We start from the raw sequence: 23,012 nt of genomic DNA, 5'->3' as shown, positions 1-23,012 counted from the left end.
ACTGATTTGTTGCTCAACAGTATCGCGAATAATGAACACGAACAATTGATTTCTGGGTCCATTTAATAATACAATTTCTGACAGAGCACAACATTCAAAGAGAAACAGTAAGCATTCCCAATATTCCGGGTAACATTCTGCACTTAGCTAACAACCTTATGAAAAACAGTAGTTCATTTCATCTACTGTTTATGAATTCTTGATATGTGCGGATTGGCTGCTGTGTTTTCCTAAATAACAACTGTAACTACGTTTTAAAAGCAATTGTTGGCTACAAATAGCTTTAGGGTGCTCTGAGGACATAAAAATACACATTGTAAACATGATCCTCTCCTCAACTTCTTGTGGGTCACAACAAGTCTCAGTTTTCTCCTTATTTGTCACTTACCTTGTACCACAATGTCTTGACTAAATCTTCATCTGATATAGATCTATTTCATCACCATAATGCACCTCATTAAAGTAAGCAATTGTCCTAGATTATCTTTTCTGGTGCTGTCCAATACATTAACCACTAACCACATGGAAATCCAAATTGCATTTCGGTTGGTAAGTAAAAAAAATGAGCAAAGCACCATGATCTCAATATTCATATTCACAGGCTCTTCATGAGTTTGTTTTTTTTAATATATTCTTTCATGGGATGTGGGCGTCACCAGCAAGGCCAGTATTTGTTGCCCTTGAACTGAGTAGCTTGCAACCTTTCAGAGGCTGTGGTCCTGAAGTCACATGTAGGCCAGACTAGGTAAGGATGGTAGTTTCCTTCTCTAAAGGACATTAATGAATCAGATGGGCTTTTACACCAATTGATGATAGTTCCATGATAATTCCACATTTATTAATCAAACTTAAATTCCACCAGCTGCTGCTGTGTTGGAATTTGAACCCATGTCCCCAAACCATTACCCTGGGCCTCTGGATTACTAGTTAGCACATCACCACTAAGCCACCAATTCCCTCCTTACTCCTTCTGAGGTAAGATGAAATGCAAATTGGAACTGTTATTTTTGATTATTGAGTTACTTTCTTGCTTACTGAAGTTATATATGTTTATTAAGTAAATATACATATGCAAAGTATATTTGTCTATACCGACTGCATGTAAGGTGTTTTATACTAGTATACCATAGCGAGTCAACAATTTTGATTGGACATACTATTAGAACAATCCAAAACTAAACTCCACAGGCTCCATCTACCTTTCTCTGCTTCAAATATTTATCCACGTTTTCTTGTAAAGGTGCAACTGTCTTTGCCCCAACTACTCACTATAAACAAAGCATTCCAAGTTCCAACATTTCCCTGCGTTATGAAATTTACCTAACCTCGTTATTTTAATGATTTCAAATTGATGACTGTGTCACTGACACTCCAACTCAAAGAAAGTCTTCCTCTAGTTACCCCTTAAATCAAGTGAAAACCATATGTTGAGACTAATTCTTTCCACTCCACATATTTTGATAGCAGAGAAAACAAGTGAAAGGATAGCTAAAATGACATAAAATTGATTTTTTTTATACAAATGCATAATAATGTTAAGAATAGTTGTGCTGGTCTTCCTAAACGATTTTGTTGGTAAATGCATTTGTGAACAGGGATAGAAAATAATGTCCTCGTTAATATGACAAATTCCACATTCAGAATGCTCAGTGACGGATAGGTTGCAAGGAATCCCCTGCTTTATATCATCCCAACATTTCCTTGGACAAAAATAACCATGTTCACACAGCTGGAATCAAGTAATATTACTTCAGTTTAAAAAAATACACGAGTACAGTATTAATATGAAGGCAAATAACAACATTCAATGTTAGTGCCAAAGCTTCCCTTTTACATTATTTTTACGTGTTCTTGGGATGTGGACATCGCTGACACACCAGCATTTACTGTCCATTCCTAATTCCCTTGAAAAGGTGGTGATGAGCTTCCTTCTTGAACTGTTGTAGTTCTTGTGGTGGAGGTGTGCCCACAATGCTGTTAGGAAAAGAATTCCAGGATTTTGACCCACCACAGGGAAGGAACGGTGATATGTTTCCAAGTCAGGACAGTGTGTCACTTGCAGGTAGTGATATCACCATGCACCTGTTGCCCTGGGTGGTTCATCCGAGTGGCAGAGGTTAGGAGTTTAGAAAGTGTTGTCAAAGGAGCCTTGGTGAGTTGCTGCAGTGCACCTTGTGGATGGTGGACAATGCTGCCAGTGAGATTTTAAGCTGGCGGATGTGGTGCCAATCAAGCAAGCTGCTTTGCCCCAAATGAATGAAGAGCCTCTTGAATGCTGTTGGAGCTGCACTCACCCAAGCAAGGGCATATATTCCATCATAATCTTGGCTTGTGCCCTGCAGGTGTGTAAGGCTTTGGGAAGTCAGGTGGTGAGCTATTCACTGCAGAATTTCCAGCCTCTGACTTGATCCTGTAGCCACATTATTTATTTGGTTGGTCCAGTTAAGTTTCTGATCAATTTTTAAAACGTTGATCCTGGGGAACTCAGCAACGGTAATGCCTTTGAATTGCAAGGGGAGTTACATTGTCTTTTGTCAGAGATGGTCATTGTCTGGTACTTGTGTGGTGTTAATATTACTTGACCAAGCCTAATGTTTTTAATGTCTTGCTTCATGCAAGCACAGACTGCTTCATTAGCTGAAGTGTCACAAATGGGACTGAACATTGTGCAGTCACCAGTGAACACCCCCATTTTTGACCTAGTGATATAGGGAAGGTCATTGATGAATCAGCTAAAGATGGTTGAGCTTAGTTCAATGCCCCAAGAGATCCTGCAGTGATGTCCTAGACCCATGATAATTGACCTCCAACAACCGAAACTATCTCAGTAACCTTCACAGGACTGGGGAAATTTAGAAATGTAATAGGTTTTAAGCAAGTGAAAGAGACGAGAGCGGAAAAAGAACAAAAGGAAAGGTCTCTTATTGGGTGGAAGACAGAAGAGATGAAATGACAGAGGAATTTGTGGTGCAGGGCCAAAGGCAGAGAAGTCAGCATGGCAGCAAGGTGGAGAATTAAAATGATAGGCAACCAGAAGCTTGGGGTCAGGCTTGCAGATTGAACAGAGGTGTTCCACAAAGCGATCACCCAATATAGAGCTGACCACATTGCAAGCAGGAAATACAGTATACTAAACTGAAAGAAGTACATGTCAATCACTGGTTTATCTGGAAGAAGTGTTTGGGATTTTGAACACTGAAGACACAGGAGGTAAAAAGGCAAGTGTTGCATCTCTTGCACTTGCATGGAAACAAGGCATGGTATGGGAAGGGGGTGACTGAGGAATGTCCAGAGTGTTTCCATGGCACCTCTCTGTCCTCTGCCTCCTAAAGTATCCAAGTGAATGTCAGCATAATCTCAAGGAACAACACCTCATTTTCCAATTAAGCACTTTAGTGTCTTTTGGACTCAACAGAGTTCAACAATTTCAGAATGTTATCTCTGCCCCCATTTTGTTTCCTTTTCTTCACAGGTTTCGGTTTTACAATAGTTTTTCCTCCTTTTTGTTTTTGGAAAGCAGTTGATCATCATTCTGCTCTTTACACATTATCTCAATACATCCATTGTTTCTTCATTTGTTCCATCACCACTCCCTCAGCCCTGCATCACCAACTCTTTTGTCATTGAATCGCTATCGTTTTCTACCTTGTCACAGGCCCTCTCTTTTCCACCCCGCCTTCACTTACTGAAAACCAATTACATTTCTAACTTTTCCCAGTTCTGATGAAAGGTCACCAACGTGAAACATAAACTGTTTCTCTCTCCACAGATGCTGCCTGACTTGTTGAATATTTCCAACATTTTCTGTTTTCACTTCAGATTGCTCCCTTAATGTTCCAGTAGGGAGTTGGAGAAGCAACTCGAGCATCTCCAAATTAGTAAGGGAATAGATTTTATTTTTAAACCACTTCTCCAGGAGCTAACATTTTCTTTCATAAAATGGATCAGCATGTTGAAGAAAGTATTCCCCCATGATTTTTGTTCCTTGCTAATTGCAGTCTTTCGGTATGCAGACTATATTAACAAAAACCAAAGATTTCATTTGTACTGTTATGCTATATCTTAAGTCAAACTCAACATCTCCACTAATCCACTCTTCTTTACTACCTCGTCAAGTAAATACATAGTTTACCAAATGTCTTCCTAAATCAGCCTCGCTGTATAAAATCATGAAGCTTTATAGCATGGAAAGAGGCCATTTGGTCCATTGTGTTTGGTTTGGCTCTCAGATCTCTTAAAATTTAAGTGCCATATAGTTCGCAAAGCACACCAGTTAACAAATATCTAAAATACTATGGTTCAAGCAAGAATTTGTTAATTTGCCGTAACTAACTTTACCAGTCCAGGGTCCAGAACCCTGTGTGCTAAACTGTGGTACTCAAATCAGCTGTCAATGACAATCAAATACTACTCCTCAAAGTATCTTAATAATAAGCTATTAACAGCTGAAAAACAAGGCTACATTGTACTATGCTAGTCTTTCTGGAACTAATCTGCTCCAGTGGAAAAGAATGTAGGCTACAAGGCATAATATTCATTCCCTCTTCCCCAATCCCTCCTCTTACATCAGCAGATCTCTATGGCTATTTGGCCACTTAATTAAAAAATTGTTAATGACAATGTTAAATACTAACTGTAAAATGCCATTGAATGTGTCCTGTAAAGGTATGTTCTCAGTCTAAACAACTGTTCAATCTGCAGTAAGCAATATCAGTTTGGGAGATGAGTTAAACCCAAGGTCTGCAAAGGATTAAAATAAAACGAACAGGGAGAAAATACATGTAACCACTGCAATTTTTTTTTAAAAGTTACATACAACAGATAAAATATTAATGCATAATTTTGTACAGGTGAAATGTGAATATCAAATTGTGGTAACACTATAATGATAGTTTTTTTATACCATGTATTCTTTTGAATATTATTTTCTACACTGGAAATAAATTCAGATTAGACTGAGAACAACAGATCTTCCATGGCACTGGAAGAGAAAATATTGGTTTAGAATACTCAGGGTACCACATTAAAACAAAATCTTGCCAGGCTGTTAAGATAATTGGCTTGAATTTGTTAGAACGGCATCTTGCGGCATGCCTGGTTAGTTAAACTTTTTCCTGCACCGTCAGCTCAATCTTTTTTTCTCCTGTTCAGTAGCTGGAAGTGCTTTTCTCAGATGAAATTCTGTTGTTGGACTTGGTCACCAACCTGAATAATGGACCAATGGTATATGCCCTAAAGTGGATGACTGTGGCTTGGCACAGCTCAAGACATGATCTCAAATGTGTTCAATGAAAAACGATTCAGTTATCTTACCTCAATCTCAGTGCTACTGAAACTGTCATTGGCACCTTTATCATCTCCAAGCTGTAGTATTCGCCTCTCCTCACAGACCTCCAACAGTCCCTATTTATAAACTACATTTTGTCCAAAACTGTCAACTGAATTGCCAACCATAACTGGCTCCACAAACCTCAAAGAACCAAATTCAAAATCTCTGTTCTCATTTACTAGCCAGCCAACAGGCTCAGCCCTGTGAGCCACCAGAACTTCCTCCAATCCTACCAATGCATGCCCTTTTGTGTTGAGACTGGATTCCTTTGAAATTCCACTCTCATCTAAGCCTTGACTGTTGGACCTACACCTTACTGCTCTTCTGTCTCATTTCCTCTCTCCTCTCTTTAGCCATGCCTTTGGTCACATCCTCCCTTAGGCTGTGGTATCCAGCTGTTTTGAAATGCTTTGGAACATTTGATTGTTGAAGGTACCATATCATTCTGGTACTTGCTAAACGTGACAATATTGCTGAGGTAACTGAAGTCATACACTAGGTTCTAATGGAGTATAATTTACAATAATTTATTTATTGCAAAGAAAATGACAAAATCCACAACATTTTCTAGTTTCAACATCCTGCGGGTAACCATTGACTAGAAACTGAACTGGACCAGTCACATAATACTGTGGCTGCAAGAGCAAGTCAGAGGGAGATCAGTGTTCTACAGCAGGTTACTCACCTCCCGACTCCCCAAGCCTTTCCAACATCTAAAGGCACAAGTCAGGAGTGTTTTGGAATATTTTCCACTTGCCTGAATGAGCGCAGCTCTAAAACCACTTGAGAAGATCAACAGCACCTAGGTCAAAGCAGGGCAGACTGAGTGCATCACTGCCCATGGAAATGTCACCTTAATTTGACTGGCTAAGTTTATGTTAAAGGTTTTAGTTTTTGTTACAGTATATTAAAGGTGTCCCTTTCAAAAGGGGTATTTAGTTCCACTTAATTGACAACCTTCTGACTGGATCAAAAGGAGGCAGGTCAAAGCAGTTCAACTTGATCAGCACTCTATTTACCACCCTAAACATTCACTCTCCAACCCCTTTCTCCAGTTTTTCTCCAGTTTAAAATAGATTAAGCTAAGGAAAAGTAAGAGTTCTAGTTTTTATTTAAAAGTACATAAATAATTTAGCTTTTTTTTAAAACTGTATTTAACTTAAAGGGTTTTTTTTCCAACTAGAGGCATGGCAGGGCAGCTCAGCCCCGTGTTGTGTACCGCCTGCAACATGTGGGAAGTCTTAGACGCTCCTTTCCTTGTGATCGACCATGTGTGCAGGAAGCGCCACCAGCTGCAGCTAGTTGAGCTCCGGGTTTCGGAGCTTGAGCGGCAACTGGAGGCACTGAGGTGCATCCGCAAGGCTGAGAGTTTCGTGGATAACACGTTTTTAGATGTAGTCACTCCACAGCTTACAGAAGTGCAGACAGAGACGGAATGGGTAACCATCAGTCAGAAGAAAGGTGTCAGGCAGGTAGTCAGGAAATCCCCAGGGTGCATCTCGCTCGAGAACCATTTTTCTGTGTTGGAAAACTGTGAGAGTGACGGTTCCTTTGGGGAATGCAGCCACACTCATGGCACTGTGAGTGGCTAGCTGCACAGTTGGGGGGAGGAAACAGAGGGGAAGAGCAATAGTGGTAGGAGACTTGATAGTAAGGGGCACAGACAGGTGTTTCTGCGGCCATAGACGTGACTCCAGGATGGTATGTTGCCTCCCTGGTGCCAGGGTCAAGGATGTCACTAAACGGCTGCAGGGCGTTCTAAAGGACAGGGCAAACAGACACAGGTCGTGGTACATATTGGTACCAACGACATAGGTAGTAGGAGGGATGAGGTCCTGCAAGCGGAATTTAAGGAGCTGGGAAACATTAAAAAACAGGACCTCAAAGGTAGTAATCTCCGGATTACTTCTGATGCCACGCGCTAGCGAGTATAGAAATAGGAAGTTAGTCCAGATGAATGCGTGGCTGGAGAGATGGTGCTGGAGACATTGGGACCATTTCTGGGGGCGGTGGGACCTGTACAAGGCAGACGGGTTGCACCTGAACCAGAATGGGACCAACATCCTTGCGGGGGGGGGGTCTGGTGAATAAGGCAGATGAGTTGAGAACACAAATTAACACATGGAAATATGATGTAATTCCTGTCACAGACATAGTTGAGGGGTACGATTGGCAGCTCAATATTCCAGGATATAGGGTCTTCAGGCGAGACACGGAAGGAGGTAAAAGGAGAGTATCACAATATTGATCAAGGAATCAATTATAGCAGTAAGGAGGGTCGACATTTTAGAGGGCTCCTCAAATGAAGGCTCCTCATATGGGTTAGAACTTAAAAACAAAAAGGAGCAATCACATTGCTGGGAGTGTACTATAGGCCCCCAAACAGTCAGAGAGAAAGAGAAGAGCAGATATGTAGGCAAATTTCAGAGAAGTGTAAAAATAATAGGGTAGTAATCACAGAATCATACAGTGCAGAAAAGGCCCTTCAAGTCTGCACTGACACATGAGAAACACCTGACCTACCTACCTAATCCCATTCATTAGCACTTGGCCCATTGCTTGGAATGTTATGTTAAGCAATAGTAACTCTTTCGAGTACAAACCCGTTTCCATCTGTTTCAGATGAAGTTACATTGTTTCATAGTTTGCCATTGTGAGATTTGAACTCTTGATCTTGGGGTTACAAACCCAGTACCATAACCACTTGGCTATTTGGGCCAAGTGTTAAGCAATAGTAGGGGAATTTCAATTTCCCCAACATTAACTGGGTTAGTCATAGTGTGATAGGCTTAGAGGGAGCGGAATTCTCAAAATGCATCCAGGAGAGCTTTGTAAGCCAGTACATAGAAGGTCCTACAAGAGAGGGGGCAGTCCTGGACTTAATTTTAGGGAATGAAGCTAGGCAAGTGGTAGAGGTATCAGTGAGGGGCATTTTGTAAATAGTGATCATAACTCTGTTAGATTCAAGGTTGTTATGGAAAAGGACAAGGATGGGCCAGAAATCAGAGTTCTAAAATGGAGGAAGGCTGATGTTAATAAGGTCAGATATGACTTGGCCAGAATGGACTGAGAGCAACTACTTTTAGGTAAATCTGCTTCAGAGCAGTGGGACTCATTCAAGAAGGAAATAGAGAGGGTGCAGGACCAACATATTCCAGGAAAGATAAAGGGTGGGGCCAACAAATCCAGGGAACCCTGGATGCAAGGGATATACAGGATTGGATAAAGAGAAAAAGGGAGGCTTATGGTAGATACCAAGGGCTCAAAACAGTGGAAGCCCCAGAGGAGTATAGAATGTGTAGGGGGGAACTTAAAAAGGAAATCAGGAGAGCAAAAAAGGGGCATGAAAAGGCATTGGCAAATAAAAAAGAAAAATCCAAAGTTATTTTACAAGTACATTAAGAGTAAGGGGATAACTAGGGAAAGAGTAGGGAGCATTAAGGACGAAATGGTAATTTGTGTATGGAGCTGGAAGATGTAGGTAGGGTTCCAAATGAATACTGTGTGTCGGTGTTCACAAGTGAGAATGTTGACGTGGGTATGAAAATCAGGTGGAAAGACTGTGATATAATTAAAGAAATTAGCATAGAAAGGGAAGAGGTTCTAAATGGTCTGGCAGGCTTAAAAGTGGATAAATCTCCAGGCCCGGATAATATGTATCTCAGGCTGTTGAGTGAGGCAAGGGAGGAAGCAGCAGGGGCGCTGGCAATAATTTTCAATATCTCTCTGGCCACAGGAGAGGTGCTAGAGGACTGGAGGACAGCCAATGCAGTACCGTTATTCAAGAAGGGACAAAGTGATAAACCAGGGAACTATAGGCCAGTCAGTCTAACCTCAGTGGTGGGGAAACTATTGGAAGCAATTTTGAGGGACAGAATTAATCTGCTCTTGGAGAGGCATGGATTAATCAAGGACAATCAGCATGGTTTTGTTAAGTGGAAGTCATGTCTGACCAATTTGATTGAATTTTTTGAAGAGGTGACGAGGTGTGTAGATGAAGGCAATGCATTTGACGTAGTCTACTTGGACTTCAGTAAGCTTTTTGATAAGGTTCCACATGGGAGGCTGTAATGAAGGTAAGAGTCCATGGGATCCAAGGCAATTTGGCAAATTGAATCCAGAATTGGTCGAGCGGCAGGAAGCAGAGGGTGATGGTCGAGAGGTGTTTTTGTGACTGGATGCCTGTGTCCAGTGGGGGTCCACAGGGATTGGTGTTGGGTCCCTTGCTGTTTGTGGTATATATAAACCATTTAGACTTGAATGTAGTGGGGGGTTGATCAGTAAGTTCGCGGATGACACGGAAATTGGTGGGTTGGTAAATAGTGAGGAGGATAGCCTTAGATTACAGGAGGATATAGACGGCTGGTCAGATGGGCTGATCAGTGTCAAATGGAATTTAATCCGGATAAGTGTGAGGTGATGCACTTGGGCAGGACAAACAAGGCACAGGAATACACGATGAATGGTAGGACCCTGAGAAGTACTGAGGATCAGAGGGACCTTGGTGTGCATGTCCACTGGTCCCTTAAGGTAGCAGAACAGGTAGATAAGGTGGTTAAGAAGGCATATGGGATACTTGCCTTTATTAGGTGAGGCATAGAACATAAGAGCGGGGGGTGGGGGGGTTATGCTGGAAATGTATAAAATGCAAGTTAGGCCACAGCTAGAGTATTGCGTGCAGTTCTGGAATCCGAGTTATAGGAAGGATGTGATTACACTTGAGAGAGTGCAAAGGAGATTTATCAGGATGTTGCCTGGGCAGGAGAGTTTTAGTTATATGGGGAGATTGGATAGTCTGGGGTTATTTTCCTTGGAGCAGAGGAGATTGAGGGGGGGACATGATTGAGATGTATAAAATTATGAGGGCATAGATAGGGTAAACAGGAAGGAACCTTTCCCCTTGGTGGAGGGATCAACAACCAGGGGGCATAGATTTAAGGTAAGGGGCAGGAGGTTTAGAGGGGATGTGAGGAAGAATTTTTTCACCCAAAGGGTGTTGGGAATCTGGAACTTACTGCCTGAAAGGGTGGTAGAGACAGAAACCCTCATAACATTTAAGAGGTATTTGGGTGTGCACTTGTGATGCCATGGCATACTAGGCTATGGGCCTAGTGCTGGAAAATGGGATTAGAACAGTTAGGTACTTGTTTGACCGGCACTGGCTCGATGGGCCGAAGGGCCTTTTCCCGTGCTGTAGACCTCTATGACCATGACTCTATGAGCATTGTGGTTGCTGTGCATTCCATTGACATGCGCTACAGAAACTCACTAGCTTTTTTTTGGCAGCACCTTCTAAACCCGTGACCTCTACCACCTAGAAAGACAGGGTCAGCAGGTGCACGGGAACACTACCACCTGCAAGTTCCCCTCTAAGCCACACCAACGTGACTTGGAAATATATTGCTGTTCCTTCATTGTCACTGGATTAATATCCAGGAACTCCCCATCTGAAAACAATGGACAGAATCTTCACTGCAGGCACGACAGTAGTTCAATAAAATGGCTCACCATTACTTTCTCAAGGGCAATGAATACTGGCCTTGCCAGCAACCCCCATATCCTGTGAATGGATAAATGAAAAACAAAAAAGTTCCCTGCTGATCGCTGCATTTTTTCGAAATGGAATATTTTGTATTGATATGGTTATTCATTTGACTTCTACTATTTAACATCTTTAACCAGGAAGAGATAATATAAGATAATACTTACAGGTTGTATATTTTGTAATGGTTTTTATGCTTTGCATCCAGAAACCTAGGTTAAGACAAAAAATGTTTTTTTTTAGACTTGGTTAGAAATGGTTTGCCACTAAACTTTCAACTTCAATCTGCAGAATTACACTCTTCTAAATACTAATTTGCAAATCAATGGAAATATTAATTATTTTTGCGTGGTTTCTCGCCAACAATATTATCAATTTGCATAATTTAGATAAGTTCCATGAGACTAAAATTAAGCCAGCCTTTTCTTTCAAAGATTGTTTAAACAGGATAAAAAGGGGGTCGATTAGAAACAGACTTGAAACTGGAAAGAAAATGTAGCTACTAATGACCTCATGACTATGAGTAGAATTTTTAAAATCTTAACAAATTGCAATTCAAAATCAATTACATTAATCATACATAGATATGGATAGATGGACAGTGGTATAGCACACAAGCAAAGCTATTTGACACCTTGTCCATACAAAAAGCTATTGAGAATCAGAGGACTGAATTTGGATCAAATGTGCTATTTAGCTTCTTTATGTATTTCATAATGTATTAATAATATAAGAAAATAAGAAACAGAACAGGCACGGTTAGCAATTCAGTAAGATCGTGGCTTAGCTTTTACATCAATTCCACTTTCCCACCCTATCCCCATAACCCACGATTCCCTTTGTGCCCAAAAGCCATCAATCTTAGTGTTAGACATATTCAATGACTGAGCCCTTTGAAGTGGGGAATTCCAAAGATTCAAAACTTTTTGAACGAGGAAATTTCCCTTCATTTCAGTCCTATATGATCAACCCATCATACTTAGATTTTATCCCTCGTTCTAGACATTCCAGCCAATAGTTACAGCCTTTACTTGGGTAAGTAAAGAAGTAATAGGTGGATGCTAGAGGAGCTATAAATTGGCAACAGCAGAACCATAAGTAGCACTGTTGTTTGAAAAATTGGGAGCAATGGTATGACTTTTATTGTTGAACTCAGTGTTGAGTCCAGAAGGTAGTAAAGCATCTAATTGAAAGAAGTGGTGCTGTTCCTCAAACTTCCATTCAGCTTCATTAGAATGGTATAGGAAGCAGAGGTCAGAGAGGTAAGAGTGGGAGTGAGCAGAGCATTGTCAATTTTATTATAGAATATGCAATCTATTCACATGCTATAGGAATAAAGATAAGCTTGACTGACAATACTATAGAACCAGTTAGCATCCATGGTCTCCACAGTACTCAACACAAAATATTCATAAATTAATTGCAACATGCTCAATTGCTGTCCATTAGGACCTCGAAAATAAACCTGTGATAGGTCTTCCACAATATGTTATTCTACAAGCCACAGTCTTGTGATATCAGTGGAGACCTGCTACACTGCTTTTGGAATTGGTAACATTGCTGCAAACAGGAAGTTGTGGTTCATGACTGTGAATCTGCTTGGAGGCTGATGGCTAGCCATTGGGACCGTTACTTTTATTCTTTTCATAAATAACTTAGGTGTAATGATCAAGGAATGATCCCCAAGTTCAGAGACATTAAAATTTGTGAGGATCAGGAATACATGGAAAGGAACTTCTGTAACATGATGTAAGATTGCTTGAGGAATGGGGTAAAGGCAGAAATTTGGCCTTTACCTCAGTTAAGTGCCATGTAAAGCACTAACAAGCTACATGTATTAAAAGCCATTGAGATTCAAAATGATGGCTTTTTTGGGCACAAAGGGAATCGTGGGTTATGGGGATAGGGTGGGAAATGGAGTTGATGTAAAAGCTCAGCCACAATCTTACTGAATTGCTAACCGTGCCTGTTCTGGTTCTTATTTTTTTTATATTATTAATACGTTATGAAATACACAATGAGAGAGAAAAGGATCCTTGACATTATTGTTCATAGTTCTCTAAATGTTCATGAGCAATGCCAAGAAGCCATAGCCAAAGCAAATAGGGTATTCGGTTGCAGAATTAGAACTATTTAATATAAAACAAAGTACAATGTGTTGAGAGTGGTATGGGGGAGTGGAAACAGGGCTTCTGATATGTTTGGTGCTAAATCTCACACTTCACTGAGAAAAGGATGCTATGTTAACAAAATCTTCCTCAAATCTGCCTTCCAGAAAATTCATCCACTGAAGCCTGTGAGAGAGGGAGTATATGCCTCATGAAAAATTCCTGCTGTGAGATACAGATGCTGACCTAACTGTTGATACATATCTTAGTCCCTCCACTGGATGAATATTTGGGTTTGCTGCAATATTGATGTCCAGCAACTCCTACTGGGAGGGTGGGGGCTCAGCAACAACCTCCTAGGTGGCAATTAGAATCTCAGAAACTTAATGTTCTGTCCTTGAGTTTTGCCTTTGGCTTGCAGGACATTTCATAGTGGCACATCCTCAGCACTGAACTAGTTTGCTAAATTCTCAGTATTGATTTATGCCAGTTGAGATTTTGGCACTGTGCTATTGAGACCAGCCAGATTCAATGAACTTGCTGATTCCTGATTCAGAGTGGCCGACTTTCTTTTGCTTTTTTAGCTCTCAACTTACCCTGAATAATAGATCATGGAATTAATACTCTATGCAAGTGTAGTTTGAGAAACTGAGCAAATATTCAGGCAGGTTTTGGTGACATAATGCTTGTGCATTCATTATGCCAATGATTGGAAATGAGTTATTGCGTTTGGGCAGTATTTAAAGCCTTGGAGTAGACATACTGTCCCACTTGGTTTGTACTAAACAATAACAGTTTAGCTAAGAGGGCAGGAACTCTATGCTGAGAGGAAAGTTTAAATTTTCTGCTTCAGACCCTTTTTTCTTTTGTTCCTGTTTGTTTTTATTGCTCTTTTACATAGCCAACTGGAGAACTTCTTTTATTCTTTCATGAGAAGTGAACGTCATTGGCAAGGCTAGCATTTGTTACTCATCCCTAAGTGCCCTTCACATGCGATTGCTCAGTGGTTCTTGTCATATGGCTTGGGCGGTACAATATTGCAGCTGAACCTGTAATAAGGTCAATAGTCTTGATTCAATTTCTTTTGATATTTGTGTCCTAATAAGGACTGTTGTTGATACTCATTTTCAAAGGTAATTAAACATAGTCATAATGGGCCACTATTTGCACAGATAATGAAAAAGACTTTTATTTATATAGTGCCTTTCACAATGACCTGACACCTCAAAACGCTTTACAGCCAATGAAGCACTTTTGAAGAGTAGTGTAGTTGCTGTTGTAACGTAGGAAACATGGCAGCCAATCTGCAAACACCAAACTCCCATGAACAGCACTGTGATAATGACCAAATAAATTTTTGTCCTGATGTTGATTGAGGGATAAATATTAGTCAGGATGCCGGCGTTAGCTCTCCTGCACTTCTTTGAAATAGTGCCTTGGAATCTTTTGCCATCCACCCAAGAGGAGGGCAAGAGGGGTCTCATTTTGAAGATGGTGCCTCAGGCAGCACAGCACTCCCTCAGTACAGCACTGGAGCATCAGCCAGGACTTTTGTGCTCAATTCCTGGAGTGGGACTTGACACAATCTTGTGATGCAGAAGCAATAGTAGTACTAACTGAATCACAGTTGACACCAACTCAAGTGTAGCTTGTATAAGGAATAAAAATACCATGTTCGTGGAATTAAACAATTACATCTCTCAATTTTGTTTTCAAGGACAATGGCAGGAGGTTTTGCTGGTAAGTCAACCAGAGCTTGTTGATCAAATGTGACCAAGAAGTCATGGGCTGGATAGATACAAAGATACGCTCTAGAGGTTGGTCACATCTCATCAACACTCCCAATTCACAGTATAACAATTGGCCAGTTTGGAAACAGAATAAACTTAGAAAGTGAACACCTATAAAGGATTCTCTGATCTAAACTGCCTCAGTTAATTCGGTGAAGATGAAAGTTTTATCCTAATTCATCAGGGAGTAAAGTGCAAAGTGGAAAGAAGACAGCCTTTTTAGCTGAGAAAAGTAAACAGTAGCAATGGCACAGGTGGTGACTATCTACAGGATATGGAAGCATGAGATCAGTGACAGTACATATCTGCATATCACAATGTCACTTCTCCAAAACATGATCAAACTAAACTTTACTCCTACAGTCTATGAAAGATGCTTAAATGAAGAAAGCATGTAAAATTTTGAACTGGAAGGATAATCTGTTGTCACATGCCATATTCAATACAAAATATAGTTCAGTTATTCTACAAATTTTAAAATAGGAAGTAATAAATTATTTTTAAGCAAAGTATTCCAACATCTTAGTGCAAGATTGAACAATAAGGGTACTGATTAGAGAAAAGGGATTTGCATATAAATTAAAGGAGTCAAGAGACACAGCTAGCATCACAAGAAGTGAAATGAGAGTGCACAACTGCATTTTTTTTTGTTCTGAGCTGGCAGATCAAAACAACAATTTACAAGATTAGTGAATTTACTTTCAACAATGACACCAAGATAGGAGGCAACTAAGTAAAGTCAACAACATAGCAATGGTTGCTACTTTTTTCTCATCATGGATGAGCAATTTTTCCATTAATTCTCCCAGTGACTTGGGGAGATATGGTAGACAAAACTGAAGTTGTAAAACAAAGCTTTTAGACAACTATATAGGTTATTTGTTGATGCTGGAGCTGTGGAATCTGCCACACTTTTCAAACAGGGTGGATTTCCCAATAATAAGAGCCATGCAAAACAAAATAATCTGTATGGGTAGGTGTCCTACAGAGAGCACAGATAAACTCTTAAGTTGGCCTGCGATATTCTTGCTTGGAGGAGGAAGCAGGTATGCAGAGGTTCCCTACTCCACTGTCTAGAAACAAACAAAAAGCTGCCATTAATAACATTGCTGAAATCATTAAGCCCTAGCCAACAATTGCTCCACCAAAGCGGTGTTCTCATTTGCAATGGTTCAGCAAGTGCTCTTGGTTTTATATTAGAAAAATGAAGTATTGTGCACACATACTTCAGCAGAAGAAACACAATAGCAGGGGGGAAAAAAGTGTCTTGAGATTCAAAACACTTAAAAGTTTGTGCCAAATTGGCAAAATTGATGGTTTATGATTTCCCAACCTTCTTTGTCAAAAGAAGTCAAGCGACACAATATATTACACAGCTAGCATCACAAGAAGTGAAATGAGAGTGCACTCAACTGCATTTTTTTGTTCTGTGCTGGCAGATCAAAACAACAATTTACAAGATCAGTGAATTTACCTTCAAGAACGACTTCTTTGGCAAACAAGACCTGATTGATTTACAATTATTGTATTTTGGGATGTCAGGTGTCTGACATGAATGAAAATCCAGCAGTGTGTTTAAAGCATGTTCATCCAAGTTAATGTCTATACAGATACCTAATTGCCTGATATAGAACGTGTACACTTGCCATTTATGGAATTATCCCATTTGTTCAATATTCAATTCTGAATGAGTCACAATTTTCTCCAATAAAACATTGGGAAGACCGAAGCCAGTCTTCAATCCACGTCTCAAAATCCATTCTCTCGTCATAGATTCCAACCCTGGTCACTGCCTCCAGCTGAACCAGATTTTCATAGAAAAGTTACAGCGCAGAAGGAATCATTCGGCCCATCTTGTCCATGCCAGCCTGAGGACACCCAGGTGCCCTTTCTAATCCCACCTTCCTGCACCCAGCCTATAGCCCTGCAGATCCAGGTACTCTCTAAAAGGGTTTAAAGTTTCTGTCTCTACCTCCAACTTGGGCAGCAAATTCCAGACACCCACTACCCTCTGCGTAAAAAAATTCTTCCTCATGTGCCCCCTACACCTTCTGCCACTTATCTTGAATCTATGTCCCCCAGTTCTAGAATTCTCCATCAAGGGAAACAATTTTATCCTGTCCACTCTATCTATCCCCCTCATAATTTTGTACACCTTAATCAAGTCACCTCTCAGCCTTCTTTGTTCTAAGGAAAATAACCCCAACCTATCCAATCTCTCCTCGTAGCTACACTTTTCTAACCCTGGCAACATTCTTGTAAACCTCCTCTGCACTCTCTCCAGAGCTATTACGTCCTTCCTGTAATGTGGTGATCAGAACTGCACACAATACTCCAGTTGTGGCCTCACCAGTGTTTTGTACAATTCCAACATTGTATCCTTACTCTTATATTCTATACCTCTGCCAATAAAGGAGAGCATTCCATATTAATTCTTTACAACCTTGTCTACTTGAACTGTTGCCTTCAGGGACCTGTGTACTTGTATGCCAAGATCTCTCACTTCATCTACCCCTCTTAGTATATTCCCATTTATTGTGTAATCCCTGTAACTGTTTGACCTCCCTAAATGTATGACCTCACACTTCTCTATGTTAAAATCCATCTGCCACTTTACCGCCCACTCCACCATCTATATCGTTTTGGAGATTTTGGCTATCCTCTACACTTATCCACTACTCGGCCAATCTTTGTGTCATATACAAATTTCCCAATCATGCCCCCCACGTTCACGTCCAAATCTTTAATATATAACACAAACAGCAAGGGTCCCAACACTGAGCACTGTGGAACACCACTTGAGACAACTTTCCATTCGCGAGGGCATCCATCAACCATTACCCTTTGTTTCCTGTTACAAAGCCAACCTTTTATCCAGTTTGCCATGTTACCCTGAATCCCATGGGCTTTTACTTTCCTGACCAATCTGCCATGTGGGACCTTGTCAAATGCCTTGCTAAAATCCATGTACACAACATCCACTGCACTACCTTCATCAACACTTCTTGTCACTTCCTCAAAGAATTCAATCAAATTTGTGAGGCAAGACCTTCCTTTAACAAATCCATGCTGACCATCCCTAACTAGTCCATGCTTTTCCACATGACAGTTAATCCTATCTCTCAGGATGATTCTACTCATTTGCTCACCACCAATGTAAGACTAACTGGCCTATAATTGTTTCCATTTCCTTTGATCCTTTTTTAAACAATGGAACTACGTTTACATTTCTCCAGTCCTCCAGTGCTGCCCCTGTATCTAATGAAGATTGGAAAATCATCCTCAGAGCTATCTCCTCCCTGACTTCCATTTGGCCCTGATGACTTATCAACTTTCAAGGATTTCAACCCTTCGAGTACTTCCTCCCTCTTTATGACTATCCCATCCAATATCTCGCAGTGTTCCTCCTACTATATATACATCCTCCCTTTCCTTTGTAAACACGGAGACAAAATATTCATTTGAAACCCTTCCCACAGCCTCTGCATCTACACACAAGTTTTCATCTTCATCTCTGATAGGTCCCACTTTTTCCTTAACTAACCTTTTTAGCATTAATGTATTTGTAAAACATCTTTGAGTTATCTTTAACTTTACCTGCTAATCTTTTATCATGCCCTCTCCGATTTCCTTATTTCCTTTTTTACTTCGTCCCTGCACTTCCTATATTCGTCTAGACTATCTGCAGTGCTTAGTTCTTGGGGCCTATCGTACACTTTCTTTTTCTGTTTGATGTTCCCCTGTATTCCCCTAGACAACCGGGGTGGGTCTAGATCTTTCTTGGAACCTCAACATCCTATTTGACAGTCATCTAAGTTGAGCTTCCAATCCTATATCCTCTACATCAGAGGCCACCCACTTCCACAAATCTAACAGTGCCCATCACCAGCCCTGCCTCAGATTAATTTCCGTGCAAACCTTCCTCCATTCTTTTGTTACTTTCATAAGTAACTACTTCAATACTCTCCTGACCAGTCTCACATATTGCAATCTCTATAAACTTCAACTCACACGGGACTCTACTAACATCTAGTTGGGTTCACCCAAAACCCCTGCGCTTGCTGACCAATACTGGATCCCACTCCACCAATGCTTCACCAATCCTTAAACTTTAAAATGTTTATCTTTGTTTTCAAATTCCTCCATGTCGTCTCCCCTCTTTATCTTCACCAACCCGACAAACTTCCAAGAACTCTTGTGTTACGCCAACTGCGGTTTGTGTACCTCCTAACCCCTGCGCCTCAGCATTGGTGGCCATGTCATTAGACGTGTAGGCTCTATGCTCTGAAATTCCCTCCTCAACTTCTCTCTCTTCTCATTTAGGCCACTTGTTTAAAGCCAGCCTCTTTAGCCAAACTTTTAGTTGCGAGCCCAAATGTCTCCTTTTTTGACTCAGTATTAATTTTGCCCAATTACACTCTTGTGAAACACTTTGGGATATCTTATTGGGTTAAAGACCTTCCGCTCACACCCAGTTGAGTACAGGGTTACTGTACTTGGAACTAGCTAAAGCAGGTGATCGATTCAATTGTTATCAGTATACTGAAGTGATACAAATTTACCCGTCCCATATCAGATTACCACATATACCACAGATAGCTGATGCTGTTCTATCAGGTAAGTTCTCTTGGAGCCATGTCAAGTGAAAAGATGCTACTTACTTTCTCTCACGGCTACAATGTATAGTTTGCAAAACGTTCAGACCAAAATCCCTCCAGGCTCATAAATAATGCTTTAAGTATCATACAAACTGATAAATTCAAAACATTTCATCATTTGCCCAGAGCAAATAGTTTTCACAGGTGAGATTTATGACAGAAGGTCCACTCAACACCCTTTTGAAGAGAGAAAACCCAATCGTGGGAACCCCTTTGATTGCGCAAACACACTTTTTAGTAATCAGTCCAGTCTGAGGCCTAAAAAGCTCAATAATCCTCAGATCTTCCGCTGACACTTCCTTCTAGCGCTGCAATAAGAACCCCAAAATAGCAGTGCTGCATCTTCTGCCCTCAAAATGTCACACGTTCTGTTGGTTGAAGAGATCCTGTCCCGTATAGATAATAACCTCCAACCCAAGAGTCACAGGGGACATAATCAGACAAAACTCTCGATCAGACCTTCCTCCAATGGGTGAAGATGCAAAAATGTTGACAGAACTTTAGTGTGGTCTATCTAATGTAACACAAAGGGCAGGATTTTCCTGTCGGCAAGCAGGGGGCGGGGCCTGCTCACCGACAGGTAAAATGACGCACGGTGACGTTGGGCGGAACTCCCGACATCACCGAGCCCCAATTAAATTTTCAGGTAGGTGGGGGCGCAGCAAAATCTGCTGTGCGCCCGCCTACCTATCAATGGCCAATTGAGGTCATTGACAGAGTCATTGAAGTAATTAATTGACCTGCCCATCCAACCTTAAGGTTGGTGGGCAGGCCAGGAGCCCTGGCGGGCTTCAGAAAAAGCATGAAACCTCATCCACGGGCAGGATGATGTTTCATATAGGTTTTTTAAAAATTAATTAAATTTTCTTAAAAAGTTATGGATATGTCCCAACTCATATGACAGTGTCACATGAGGGGGCACGTCAGGGATTTCTTTTCTCTATTCTTAATATTTTTGACAGCCGAGCCGATCTCCCTGAGGCAGCACGTAGCCTCATGTACATGCGCAAAAGAGCGCACCTCTCATGTTTAGGAATCCCACCCCCACCCCCCCCCCCCACCACCCACACAGTGTGGACTTAATTGGCCCGCCCATGTAAATTGGCAGCGTGCCCACAATTGTGGGCACCGATTGGAGGCGCGCCTCTTGCATGCCCGCACTTCAAATCCCCCCCGACAGGGGGAAAATTCTGCCTAAAGGCTCAGAAAGGTGTAGCTGACCTATGTCGCTGAATCTCTTTGTGATGTCAATTCCAGAGTAACAGGTGACTAATCAGAGATAATAGAACAAGGGATGCATTTGGAAGGAAAAGAATATGATACGTTGCCTATCTCTGCTCTACCCAAGACCATCTGCTGGTGAAATACTCATCTATGCATTTGTTACCTTTCAATACTCTCCTGGCTGACCCCACATCTTCCACCCTATAAATCTGACCTCATCCAAATCTCTGCAAACCATGCCCTTATCTGTACCAAGTTCAGCTCAACAATCAACCCCTCGCTGACCTACATTGGCTTCTAGCCCACTAACATTTCGATGCTGAAATTCTCATCCTTATGTTCAAATCCTTCACAGCTTCACCCTTTGATCTTTTTATCCTCCTCCAGCCCTCGACACCCTCGAGAACTCTGCATTACTCCAATTTTGGCCTTTTGAGCACCTCTTCACTGAAACCATGCCTCCAGTCGTCTAGGCCTGGAGGCCTCAAATTCCTCCCTAAACATTTCTAACTTCCTCCTTTTAAACATTACTTAAAATTTACCTATTTAACAAAAATTTTCAACAACCTACATAATATCTCCTCTTTTTTAATAAAAACAGAAAATGCTGGAAAAACTCAGGTCTGACAGCATCTATGGAGAGAGAAACAGAGTTAACATTTCGCATCCGTTTGACTCTTCTTCAGAGCTAAAAAGGCTTTTAGCTCTGAAGAGCTACTGGCATCAGTACTGGGGAAAGCAGGGGCTCTACCGTTGGGACGGTTTACACCTGAACCATGTTGCGTAGCATTCATAACAAACTAAATGAATTGATGGTCTACTATGAAGTATTTAAATATGATTTGATAGCAATTACAGAGACAAGGCTGTAGGATGACAAAGATTGGGTTCTTAATATTGAGAGGTACATGACATTCAAGAATAGGAAGTTAGGTAAAGTTGAAGGGGGTAGCACTGTTAATCAAAGAGGACATTGGTGCAATAGCTAGAGATGACCTTGGTTCAAGAGATTAGGATATTTGGTCGGTTTGGGCAGAGATGAGAAATAGGAGCAGAAAAAAGTCATTTCTAGGAGTGGTCTACAGGCTCCCTAACAGTAGCCAAAGTGTAGGGCAAAGTATTCAAGAGAAAATATTGTTTTGCTTGTGATAAAGGGATGGCAATAATTATGGATGATTTTAATCTACATATAAACTGGAAAAATCAGATTGACAGTAGTAGCCTGGGTGAGGAGTTCTTAAAATGCTTCTGAGATAGTTTCTTAGAGCAGCATGTTCTGGAACCAACCAGAGAGCAGGTTATATTAGACTTGGTATTGTGCAATGTGACAGGATTAATTAATGACCTCAAAGTAAAGGCACCCTTAGGTAGCAGCGACCACCATATGATTGACTTTTACATCCAGTTTGAAAGGGAGAAGAGTGGGTCTAAGCGTAGTACCTTAAACTTATATAACGGCAACCACATGGAGGTGAAAGCTAAACTAGCTGAAGTGAACTGGAAAACTAGGCTAGAGGATAGATCAATAGAGAAGCAATGGCAGACATTTAAAGGGATATTTCAGTACATTCCAATTACAAAGAAAAATTCTAAGGGGAGACCCACCATCCATGGTTAACTAAAGAAGTTAAGGAAAGCATCAAACTTAAGCAAAAAGCATACAACTCCGCAAAGATGGGTGGCAGGAGATATGATTGGTCAGAATATAAAGGATGGCAGAAAATGACTAAAAGGTTAACCAGGAGAAAGAAATTAGAATATGAGAGGAAGCTAGCTAGAAATGTAAAAATGGATAGCAAGAGTTTCTACTGGTACTTAAAAAGGGAAAGAGTAAGTAAAGTGAGTGTTGGTCCTCTAGAGAGTGACAGTGGGGAGTTAATAGTAGATAATAAGGAAATGAACAAATATTTTGCTTGTATTCATTATAGAGGATACAAAAAATATTCTAGTAATAGCTGCTGGAGGTGAAAAAGAGAGAGGAACTTGATGAAACTAAAATCACTAGGGAAATGGTACTGAGCAAATTGATGAACTGTGGGCTGGCAAGTTTCTGGGTCCCAATGGACTACATCCTAGGGTCTTAAAAGAGGTGGCTAATGAGGTTGTTACTGTGCTGGTATTAATTTTCCAAAATTCGCTAGATTCTGAAAAGGTTCCATCAGACTGGAAAGTAGCAAATATAACCCCTCTATTCAAGGGATGGAGGGAGGCAGGAAACAGGAAACAGGAAACTACAGGCCAGTTAGCTTGACATCTGTCATGGGGAAGTTGTTAGAATCAATCATTGAAGAGGTTATAGATTGGCACTTAGAATAGTTCAAGGCAATCGGGAAGAGTCAGGTTTTGTGAAAGGAAAATCAT

The 23,012-nt window shown here is 40.9% G+C and overlaps 1 protein-coding gene across 1 annotated transcript in view; it reads right to left on the bottom strand.

The window, feature by feature from the left end:
- Positions 1 to 23,012, bottom strand: part of ptenb (phosphatase and tensin homolog B) — a 166,933-nt gene that overhangs the window by 62,453 nt on the left and 81,468 nt on the right. The window contains exon 3 of the mRNA XM_041209711.1: positions 11,039 to 11,083. Within this exon, the coding sequence (XP_041065645.1) occupies positions 11,039 to 11,083 (45 nt within the window). The remainder of the gene's footprint in view (positions 1 to 11,038; positions 11,084 to 23,012) is intronic.

This window comes from Carcharodon carcharias, chromosome 17, assembly GCF_017639515.1.
Source record: "Carcharodon carcharias isolate sCarCar2 chromosome 17, sCarCar2.pri, whole genome shotgun sequence".
NCBI lineage: Eukaryota > Metazoa > Chordata > Chondrichthyes > Lamniformes > Lamnidae > Carcharodon > Carcharodon carcharias.
Note: the sequence above shows the minus strand (reverse complement) of the source record. Positions and strands in the feature narration are given on the sequence as shown.